Consider the following 12,558-nt stretch of genomic DNA (forward strand, 5'->3'; position numbering starts at 1 on the left):
ATCGCTATAGCCAGACAACGTAATTTTCCTTGAACACCTGATGTGGATCTGCCCCTAATTAAAGAGTCAGTAATGCGCTGTAAAGAAGTGAAACGCCTGCGAAAATGAGCCAAATCACGAATGTGAGCCCAAACTTGGAGAGATTTCCTGCAAGAAAAGAACAAATGAGCATTTGACTCAGACTCATTTGAACATAAAGGGAAGAGGGAACCCTTGTTCAAAAAAGCAACTTTGTCAAGAGTAAGCAGCCGATTCCTTTTAGCAAGCCACAAAATGAAAGACATCTTAGGAGGGATTGCTGGGTTTCATATATCAGAACACCAACTAATCTCACATTCTTATTTATACTTCCTCGTTGCATCAATTTTATATCAGTGAAAAATATTTACTTTCTTCTCACCCTTCATTTCCAATTTCTTCTCCTACTAAAGATTTATTTTCTCTTTGGTCACACATTTTTCCTTTTGGAGCTGCTTATAAATTCTATTGTCATTAGTCCAAAGTAGACAAAATCTCACTTGTTACTCCATTGAACTTGTATTGTATAATACTCTTTTATTTAGATCTATAATGCGGTATCTTGTAATGTTTTTCTCTTCACTTTTCTTTCTAGCTCAATTTCCTTATGATATGATGGTCTAGAACACTTTATGGTGTATTCTTGATTTTTCCTTTGTTAATGTCTCTTTCATAAGATTTAATCTATAGAAGTCAATCACAATTATGTTATTAGATTTTGTGCATTTAATATTAAGATGTGATGTAATTAGAATCTATTTTATTCTTTCTTTCATTTTATAGTGTTAGCATTCATAGGAAAAATTATTTCCTGATAAGAATAAATTAGTATGCAAAATTAAACATCCATTTTTATTTATATTTCTTCGTTGCATCAATTTTATATTAGTGAAAAATATATTTACTTTTCTTGCATTTCTAAATCCTTAAATGCCAATTCTTTCTCTTAGTAAAGAAGATTCAATATTTCTCTTTAGTCACACATTTGTTTCATTGTAGTTGCTTATATATTCTGTTGTCATTGTCCAAACCGACAAATTCTCATCAATTGATGTTGTAAGTTTTGAAGGTAGTGGACTCTTATTATTTCTCTCCATTGTCTTGATATTTTTCTTACCCATCATTTCTATACTCATTGTGGACAATTAAAGAAAATAATCAAAATCATAAGATTTAATCTATGAAAATCAACATAATAATGTGATTAGATTTGATACATTTAATATTTGTATATGATGTAATTAGAATCTATTTTATTTCTTTCTTTCCACTTCCTAGAATTAGCATTTATAGGAAAAATTATTTCATGATATTTAGGCATAGATTAGTGCGCAAAATGAATCTCACATTCTTATTTATACTTCCTCATTGCATCAATTTTATATCGGTGAAAAATATTTACTTTCTTGGCACCCTTCATTTCCAATTTCTTCTCCTACTAAAGATTTATTTTCTCTTTGGTCACACATTTTTCCTTTTGGGGCTGCTTATAAATTATATTGTCATTAGTCCAAATTAGACAAAATCTCACTTATTACTCCGTTGACCTTGTATTTGTATAATACTCTTTCCCTTAGAATATTCAATGTTGACTCCTCTCAAAGTTTTGTTAAGCTGCAGACTAAAAAGTAGAAAGACACGATTTCCAAAAGAAAAAAAACAGTTACATACACTTTCAGAATGACTATTGAGAATTTTTTTACCAAGAACCATCCAATAAAAAAGTAGATTGAACCCAAAATGGCTACCAATGAAGTCAACCACAACAATTGGCTCATAAAACATCATTGCTAAGCAATGAAGTGGGTCATCTTATAGAACTTATCCACACTACTAAAACAGAATCCTTTTGATCCTTCAAGCCTTAGGGCATTTGCATTTTGGAAAGAACAAGTTCATTGTAATTAACTCCTATAAAAAGTGAATCATCACTTATAAACAAAGGTTAGAATATAAATTTTTACATTCCTCATTTGGAAGGACTTCTTTAATTCCTTTTGATTAGATTTTGTAAATTTATTATTAGGATATGATGAAATTATAATCTATTTTTTTTAATTTTTAAAATTAACATTTATATAAAAGATTATTTCCTGATATTTAGGCATAGATTAATGTACATAATTAATCTCTCATCTCTATTTATATTTATTACATCAATTTTATATCAGCATAAAATATTTACTTTCTTTGCACCCTTAATTGCCAATTTCTTCTCCTACCAAAGAAGATTTGCTTTATCTTTAGTGGCACATATTTTCCTTTTGGGGTTACTTATGAATTATGTTGTCATTTGTCCAAATCGACAAAATCTCATTTGTTACTCCATTGACCTTGTATTATACAATTTTCTTTCCATTAGAATATTCGACCTTTACTCCTCTCAAAGCTTTGTTAATCCACAGATTAAAAAGTAAAAAAAAAAAATACATGATTTCCAAAAAGGTTACATACACTTTCAGAATGACTATTGGAGAAAAATTTACCAAGAACCTTTCAATAAAAAAGTAAGATTGAACCTGAAATAATCATCAATGAAGTTAATCGATCACAACAATTGATTCATAAAACACCCTCGCTAAGTTATCTTAAAGAGCTTGTCTAAAAATATTAAAATAAAATCTTCTCGATCCTTGAAGCTTTAGGGGATTTGCATTTTTTGAAAGCCCAAATTCATTGTAATTAAGATTATTTTTAACAAAACTACCTGAAGCTGAAAAATTAACTGGTAGTTAAAAGTTGGAAGTTGGAAGTTGAATAACTAGTTTATTAAATTATAAGTGTTTGAAGTAATTGAAAAATATAAAATAATAGAAAATTTAAAAAGAATAATTAGGAAATTAAATAAATATATTGAGATTAAAAATTGAAGAAAATATAAAACGTTAGAATCTAGTTTTTTTTAAAAATTACTTTTCAAAAAACCTAAAAATTACTAAGAAATTACTAAAAAAACAACTTGTTTTCCAAACACTTAAATAAACTTTTCAATTGAAAAAATTTAAAAACTAATTAAAATGTCTTGTCGAAACATAACTTAAGTTTCATGAAAATTGAATCATCCATGGTAAACAAGGATTGAAATATAAAAAATTACATTTATCAAATGAAAAGATTTCTTAAATTTCTTTTAAAAGAGACTCATAACAAATAAATAATATTTAATTTATAAAAATCAAATGTGATTAGATTTTGTACATTTTATATTAGGATATGGTGAAATTAGAATATATTTTTTTTTCAGTTTTTAAAATTAGCAATTATAGAAAAGATTATTTCTTGATATTTAGGTATAGATTAGTATACACATTTAGTCTCTCCTCCATATTTATACTTCCTTATTGAATCAATTTTTATACGATTGAAAATTATTTACTTTTTTCACTCCTTTAATTGTCATTTCCTCCTCCTATTAAAGAAAACTTACTATCTCTTTAGTCGCACATTTTTTCCTTAGGAGTTGCTTATAAATTCTAGTGTCATTGTCCAAGGTGGACAAAATCTCAATTAGTGTTGTGAGCTCTTTGGAAGTTTTGAAGGCAGTCACGCTGTACACAACATAGCATCATCAATTGAAACATAGATACCTAAACGAAATGTAAAAGAACTTGAACTAGAATATGAAGGCATGGAAATTTTATTTCTTGATGTCTTACATACATTGGGCTTGAGGGTTTGGTCGTACCAATCTCAACTAACATGGCCTTCATCTATGCAATATTTGTTATCATCTAATCCATGACGAAACGAGTGAATTAAATTTCACTCATATAAAAGTTGGGGTGATGAAAAATTGTGGAAGCATGACCGAATTCTAGCAATTCCCTATTCCAATTCCATTATTTTGTCCTCAAAGTAATAGATGTGGTCCTTGAGTTAGAAGCATTAGACCTGTGTGTGTCGGAGCAGGGGATGAAGTTTATGACATCAATTAGATTGGACTTGCTACTATTAATGTGGTCATTATTGCCTTGAAATTGTCAAAAAAATCAACGACTTGTTGTTTGCCTTCATAAGACTTTTATTCGGCTCTATATATTTAGCGAGGAAGTGAATAGTGAGGTGAAAAAATAAACAAATACTTGAGAGATCAAGAGGAAACCTATATTGTTTTGTAGTTGATTATTCTCAATTTTGATCAAATAAAGAAAAGAAAAGAAAAAGATTAATCCTTCTAGAAAAAATAGTGAAAAATACCTTTAAACCATAAAAATTTAAAGTGGACACTTACTAGTTAATGTCACCATAAAATATTAATTCAATTTAAAATATGACTCTTTCATTATTTACCGCTTCCCACATAACCACACTGATCATTCTTACCACACAAAGTTACTTTTTATCCCACATGTTCACAAGCGACATTAGGGAGAAAATGGTCTTCTCTCTAGATCTATAAGACAACTTAGAGCATATTGTGACTACTAACCGTTGCTCGTTAAAGATACGTGATGGCAAAGACCTTCACGATGCTTTGAGGGAATGCATAGATCTGGAATGAATTTTTTAGACGTATTTGAATTGTGACTACTTAATATTAATCTCTGACCTTTTCAAATTATGAAAAAATAGGTTTCTAGTGATACTAATTTTAGATCTACATCTACTTCCTATTTGGTTGTTGTGAGAATCGTATATATGTTTTAAGGAATGATTGAATCACCATGACTTAGTAGTCTCTATCTTTTTAAAAGTAAAATTGATCATTATTCAACCCAATTCTTTTTATAGGAAACTTCATAATTTTTTTTTTATTACATTCAGGGATATGTAGGTCTAAGGAAACATATTTGTAGAGTTGAAAAATACTTGCATAATTTTTTTCCCTAAAAATTATTGTATAATAAATTAAAATTATTAGAAGCATTTATTAATAAAATTTTAAAAAAGTATATTCAATAAAATTATTTTGTTAAACGAATATTTATAAATAATATTAGAAAAATCTCTATTGAAATGAAACACACTAGTCTTTTATTACTCCCTCTGCTTCTTTTCATGTGTCGTTTAAGGTTATTTAGTAGAAATTAAGAAAAAATATTTTTTATATTCTAATAAAATAGTAATTATATTTTCTTTTTTACCCTCTTTTCTTCTTACTCCATTAGTAGAAATTAAGAAAAAATATTTTTTATATTCTAATAAAATAGTAATTATATTTTCTTTTTTACACTCTTTTCTTCTTACTCCACAACAAATGCGTGTTTAAAATGATTAAATATTAGAAAATAAGTAAGGGTAGAATTGATAAGAGATCGAATAACTAATTATAATCTTGAAAATTTGTAAATGATATATAAATAAAAACAAAAAATTTTCAAAAATCTGACACTTAAAAAGAAATGGAAGAATTAAAAAACATATATAAAAATGCTAAAATAAATAAATTTATAACTAAAAAAAGAAATTTTAACTATTCCGAAAATAAATGTTACTAAATTTTATGACTTTGAGAATCATAATTGATAGTTATGGAAAATCTTTTCAACTAACCAAGGCTCTCAAATGTCACCGAACATTGGTATAACAGTTAATATAAAAACCATCGGAATATTCACATTAAGGCTAGCCAACGATATGTGCAAATTAGTCAAAACTTTAACATGATTCCTGATTCTAAGACATGGCATATACTCCGTCTCACATTCTTCGTCTGGCCTACCTGCACCGTCTCATTCTTTAATATTAACAATTTCTATAGGTTTCTAATCGTTTGGATTAAATGAGGTAAGATTTTAATCTAAGAAAATATAATTAGTGTGCTTGGATATTAGTTAAAAATTTAAAAGCAAATATATTTTTTTATTAAGATATATAAAATTATGTTGTGCGTAATTTTAATCTAATAAATATTTTTTTAATTTCTTAACCCATATCTTATGAATACGGTTTATCAAGATCCTTTAATTTATAATACTCTCCGGTTTCAATCATAAGAAAAAAAAACATATTTTACACTCATTAAGAAAATTAGTTAATTTTATTAAATTGTGTCATTTTTAATTAAAAAATAAACATTTTTTTTAAACTATCTTTCATTGGAGTTTGATATCAAACATAATTTTTTTTTACGTTGTTAAATTAATGATATTTTAGAAATAATTTCATTAAATAAAGCTTAGATAGTTAAGATTTGCTTATATTAAAAAAAAAACAAGTTTTGTTGCTAATAATCCAGATTTGCTCATCAATTCATTTGTGTTTATCACTGTTTTACGCGCGTATATATTATTTCAAAGAGCTGCACATATTTATATACACCTTATAATCCATTGATGTGTATTTAAAAAGAAGAAGAAGAAAAACTAGCTATGTTCTTCGTTTTCTCGTGGCTTTGAACTCGGGAAAAGGGTAAAATGTGTCTGTGTTATTTTAAGACAAAAGGGGTAAACTTTACACTTATAAACTAAAACTATCTTGGATAAGACATTTAAGTTAATTTATAATTTTTTATTAGTTGAAAAACTTATTTATATGTTGGATAAATAAGTTTTTTTTAGTATTTTATAACATTTGTTAAGATTTTACTTTTAAAACGCTAGCTTAAAATAAGTAAAAATATATTTATTTAAAACAAAAGCAGTTCAAACAAACACACTACAAAACATAGAGTTGCTTATTTTATTAAAATAAATGTTTATTTTATTATAGGATAAATTTTTTATTTTATATAACTAAAATTTATAATACAAAAGTATTTTTTTATTGTATTAATTATATTATTATAATTAAAATTCATAATAAATAAATATTTTAATCATATAAATTATATTTTAGATTTATGATAAATAATTTATATTATGATAGATTGTTATTTTTAATTAGTGCTAATTTCTTCTAGAACAATATTGAAATTCAATTTTGAAATAAAGTTAAAAATGATAGATTGAAACAAATAAGTAAAAAAAAAAAATCAATTATAAATGAAGAAAAAGATGAGTGATTCCTGATTGGAGTTTTTTTTTTTGTGAAAAAATGGGTGAGATCCCAACAAAGACTAAAAATCGCGAGAAACTCACGGTTGGTAGTTGAAAAAGAAAGGTATATTTAGAAGTAATAAAAAATTTAATGCTCAATATATGATATTAGAATAAGACTTGTGGCTCAGTTAATCATAATCTCAACAAAGATTCAAACTCCAAAATTAAAAAGATATTATTTTTTGTAAATTAAAAAGATATAAATATATCTTACATAGTTTCCAACAAAGATCCAACTTCGAAATAAAAAAATTATGATAATTTACCCACAATTTTCAACTGAATCAAAACTACATGATCTCATTCCATGTTGGTTAAATTTACGTGTTAGTGGAAAGATTTTAATTTGGGTTGGAAATTATGAACCAACCATATATGGCAGCCCACATATGGAACTGAACCTGCAGTGCCAACACAAGCCCACCACGACCTTCCTTAAATAACCGTCATCAAATGTCATATCTCATTCTCCATGGATTCCAGTCAACAGAAAAAGGGGCCTTTCAAAAAAAAAAAAAGTCAACAGAAAAAGGAAGTGACAAAAAAAAAAAAAGAAATCTATAATACATGCGAGTGCTGAGTAAATGGAGGTTATTATTGGGGTATTGTTCCTTAGTTTGTTGGATCTTAGATTTATATTTAACCTTTAAATCCACCAATTTAGCATGTAAATCAGAGTGGTAGTTGGGATGAGATCACTATCCGATTGAGGTTTGTTTCACTTTCTTTCTATCTTTTGTGGCGGCTCAGATTTCGCTCCTAAAACTAACTATTCAGCTCTTTTCTCCGACCCTAGTTGCTCAAATCAAAAACTATAAATATATATCATCACTTATGTACCCTCATCAATTATTATTTTGTGGTAAAAACATTGTTTTTCTTAACTTGATATTCTTGGAAGTTCTTCTTGTTTTGTTTTAAGAAAATATTGTTTGATTTGATCTTTCTGGCAGAAGAATGGCTAGGAGGAGTGTGGGTATGGTTTCTCCTAGTAGAACACAGGGTCTACAGTATCCACCTATGGTTAGACAAGGCTCATATTATAGCCTCCTCACTCTTGATGATGAGGTTCAGAGCCATTATCAGTTGGGAAACACAGGGAAGCCTCTCCATAGTATGAATTTGGATGAGCTTCATAAAAATGTGATCTCAGCTGATCAGAGTGGACAACTTCTTCAAGACCCTTCATCTGATCATAATAATTCATTTATTCTTGGTAGCAATGGTAGTTTGAATAATGACACATTGAGCAACAAAACCAATAATGATAGTATTAGTGAGTCTTGGAGGAAGTTTGTTCTCGAAGAACAGGTGAGCAGGTCTATGGACACCCCCTTGAAGCAACAACCTAGTTTGGGGGAAAACCTAGAAAATTTTCTAGCTCGTGCAGGTGTGATCAATGTAGGAGATCATCAAGATCACAATGTTAATGTTGTTATTGGTGGTGATACTCATCATCAGGCCCTGATGGGAATGGATCCAATGGTGATGCATTCACAGCAGGAACATTGGTTGCAAATGCAAATTCCTGCAGCTATTAACATACACCAACATCAGGAGCAACAGCATCATCATCAACAGATGAATTTTGGGGGATGTCAAGATTTCAGTGTTCCTAAGTCATTATTTTATGAGAACCAAGTAATGGAAATTGGTTACTCAGAAAATTCAGCGGGGATTTCATCAATGTCACCTGCATATTCAGATTCAAAGAGTGCTGTGTTTGGAAAGAACAAGTATTCAGATGAGGTGCTGGAAAGGACTATTGAGAGGAGGCAGAAGAGAATGGCCAAAAACCGCGAATCTGCCGGAAGATCAAGGGCAAAGAAGCAGGTTAGTACTACAATGACTCATCAATCATCAAGCATGCATGCGGTTAGTGCAGGATATTTTCACCTACAACAGAAATTTATATCATTCTTCTCCTTTATCTCATGTGGTTCAAGGAACACATTAATAGGTTAGAGAAAGAGAAGTGTCGCTTGCAGAAAATGAATAGCCAGCTCAAAAAGCTGAAGGTACACTCAGCAATCCATTTCCAAAGGGAAAATAATTTAATTTGTGTTGTGTTGTGTTGTGCTAATTAATCTTTATTAATTATTATGATAGTTTCTGCATGACTGCATTATTGCTTTGTATTTGGTTAGCAAATAGATTTCATTAACAGATGACAAAGTTAAACCTGAGCACAATTAGAGTCATTGCAAGTGACCAAGGAAATATGCCAAATGATTAAACCATACGGCAAGCACACCAAAGTTGGATGAAAATGACATCTTTTTGTAAGTGCTACAAATAGTTATGCTAATGAGAATGACATTGTCTCTTCATTTTTAAAATCCAAAGATGGATGCACAAAAGAGAGTAAAAAGAAATAAAAACACTTATTATTCAGGTATATATGTGGAAGATATGTGTTGTGAACTATTTTAGCAAAAAAGAGATTGCCAAATAAATAAATAAAAAAACATAAGGGGGTAATACAGTAATGTTGGAGTATGTTTGTGAAATATACGCGTTGTGGACTATTTTAGATTTTTCCTTTGTTAATTGGTATGTAAGATCCTATAGTAAACCCTAGTTGATTATCTCTTTTAGAAAGAAACAAGTCTTTCTTGAATGAATTTTTATAAAATATACGGCTATGTATGTTTGTTTTACCGATCCCAAGCCATGAACGTACTCCTGAAAAGGATATATATATATATTACTTCTACATTAAAACTTCATTGGAATGATTATCAATTTATCACAACAACCCTAAAGCGCAAATCATCTTATTAATATCACGTTTTTTTTTATCTCACCTTTATTTTCTTTACAATATTTATGACATCTATCACTTTTTTTTTCTTTTTTTCTCTCGATCTCTTTCCTTCACCTCTATACTAAATTAGGTATGCATTCCTCTTTTTCTTTCTTGAACAGGCTTGAGATTACTTGCTTAAGGAAGAGTATGTAATTAATATTTAGTTATTCATATTATTTTTTTACACAAAAGAGTTATGCATTAAAAAACATGTAAGATGTTGTTACGATGAGAAATATCTCGCCCTGCATTATTAAAAATGCATCACTCCAATTTTTAACTTATTACTACAGTTTAGTTTAAATATATTATAAGAATCTAATTTAAATATAATGACATTGTAATTTTTTTAAAAAAGTTATATACGAATATTAATTTTATATTTTCATCCAATAAGAAAAAATTATGATGTATGATAGTTTTATAATAATTACTTTAACAAGCATATTAATGCTAGTGTATGATTTCTTATTGATTGATAGTATAAATTTTATACTAACAATGTAAAGTTATTATATTCAATATTTTTTATATTTATTTAATTATAATTTATCATATGTATGATAAAATTGTTAATTTTATTAGAGTTTAATGGTTAGTGTTTTACACTAAATCAATTCAGATCAAGATAAGAATGACTTTTAGGTAGATTTTGTAAATATTAATTAATTTATCATACATTATTTTTGGATAACAGTGTAATTTTTTTTACATTATTAGGACATAGACTATTTTATCATTTTTATAATAACTACTTAAAAATATATCTTAGATATTTCTAATTAATTCACAATGTAAATTTTTACACTAACAATATAAAAATTAAACTCATTATAATACTATTTTAAAATAATAATTGGTTTTCAATTGTACGATAAGAAAATTCATCACTATGAAGTAAAAATCATTTCAGTTTACGAAGGTGGATTGCTATGGCGACAAAAGATTTTCCTAATTATATAGCTTGCCATCACTATATTCAATTTTATTCCAATGATTGATTATCTTTATATAAAACATTTTTGGTAATTGTAAGTTAATTAATGTTTTTTTGAAAAATATAATAGTGTCAATTATATAAACTAAGGAAATTAGCAACAAGGAGAAATATGAATACAATATAATAGGATATTTGTTACTTGGGAAGCCTAATTTTTTTTATTAGCAATTGGATGGTTTTATAAGAATAGCTTGGTTATGGCAATTACCTAAGATTTTTTTCTCTTCAAGCTTTGTTTAATGTTAGAAATAGAGGAAAGGAAAGGAGAATGAGCAAAAAATGCCTAACGAACCAGATTTGCCTTAATGAAGCTGAGTTTGGGCCCCAATTAAAGGTTAGTCATTAACAAGTTGGACTTAAAAACTAGAATAAAAACAAAATATGTAAAAAAAATAAAAGAGATGAACTGTTGCCCTATTTTCAGTTATATTATATAGATTGAGACTTAATTTATTTATTTTTTTGTACGGAAGAAACTCAATGTTCTTCATATTAATATTTCAGGAATTGGATGCAGAGTTATTTTCAGCTACAACTCTCACTCCAAGATACCAGCTACGGCGTACCAGCTCAACCACATTTTAACGAATTTCTAATGCGATTTTAACTCCAACAATACCATTGGTTTTCAATATCGCATTAGAAATTCGTTATTGGTTCATCTCATTTTTGCTTCATTCACTAACTTTTTTGCAAAACAATAATGAACCTTTTTTCTATGTTTTTGGGACTCCGATCGAGTAGTTCCGGCGGATTCAACTGGTCACCGCCGGGAAGTTGCAAGCTTATGGAGGACTGCGAGAAAAGATTGAGAAATTTCCAATTTTGGTCGATGCTATTAGCATGTCATTAGAGTATTTTTTTATGGCTTAAATAAATTCTGATCTCTGTAAATATCTTAAAATTTTGTTTTACTTTATAGAATTTTTTAACAGAATTGATTTTCTATTATTTTATGTTAATTAAATTATTCATTTTTTTGTTTATAATTGTCTTCATTTTAAGTTTTAGTCTCTATAAAAAAAATGTTGAATTTTACTCCTTATGCAATTCTTTTGTAGTGGTCTATCATTGCCAAATAGTTTGCGTAGCGGTTTTACATACACTATCACAAATTTCTCTATGATGTGAACTTTTATGAACCGCGAGGATTAAAACTTAAGTTCTATAGTAAGAACTTAAACTTACAATTTCCTCATACAAGGAGTAAAATTTAGAATAATGATAACTATAACGACCATATGAATAGTTTAACCAATATTTTAAAAGTAAATGACTTATATATGAGTTATGACTTTGATTCATGTTATTAAGTAACCTTAAATTTTAATATTGACCGACAACGATATACTTTTTTTTTTAACGAACAACGATATACCTAGAATATTCACATTGTATATTTGCTTATTGTTAGAGTTGCTTAAGAACCTTTTTCCGTGAGTCATATACTTCATTTTATCCTAATTATTATTTGAATGTAGTTTTTAGTCTTTGTAAATACCTCAAAATAGAGATAATACAGAGTTTTGATCGACATCGTGGTCATTACATTTGCATGTCATTAGCTCAAACTATTTTATTGTTAGAGGATGTACCATTGTTCTTATACAAACTTAATATATTTTGGCCAAGTATTTGTTTAGTTCTCTTACTAGCAATCAATTATTGAACATTTGGAGACTTATGCACAATTGCTTGCCTAGTAGATTGAATCTAGTAAGGAGAGGAGTCACCCTATCTTCTACTATTTG

At 28.0% G+C, this 12,558-nt stretch overlaps 1 protein-coding gene across 1 annotated transcript; it reads left to right on the top strand.

The window, feature by feature from the left end:
- Positions 1 to 7,955: 7,955 nt before the first annotated feature.
- Positions 7,956 to 9,152, top strand: LOC114384094 (ABSCISIC ACID-INSENSITIVE 5-like protein 3). Its single transcript, XM_028343766.1, has 3 exons — positions 7,956 to 8,831; positions 8,945 to 9,016; positions 9,108 to 9,152. Exons 1-3 carry the CDS (start codon positions 7,956 to 7,958, stop codon positions 9,150 to 9,152), a joined length of 993 nt encoding a protein of 330 aa, XP_028199567.1.
- Positions 9,153 to 12,558: the final 3,406 nt, after the last annotated feature.

This window comes from Glycine soja, chromosome 14 (assembly GCF_004193775.1).
Source record: "Glycine soja cultivar W05 chromosome 14, ASM419377v2, whole genome shotgun sequence".
Lineage (NCBI taxonomy): Eukaryota > Viridiplantae > Streptophyta > Magnoliopsida > Fabales > Fabaceae > Glycine > Glycine soja.

Excerpts from the sequence above, each read along its gene's own strand:
- LOC114384094 (XM_028343766.1), top strand. The coding sequence starts at position 7,956 with ATGGCTAGGAGGAGTGTGGGTATGGTTTCTCCTAGTAGAACACAGGGT. Across the intron at positions 8,832-8,944 it reads GATCAAGGGCAAAGAAGCAG|GAACACATTAATAGGTTAGA; the intron begins GTTAGTACTACA and ends ATGTGGTTCAAG. Across the intron at positions 9,017-9,107 it reads GCCAGCTCAAAAAGCTGAAG|TTTCTGCATGACTGCATTAT; the intron begins GTACACTCAGCA and ends TTATTATGATAG.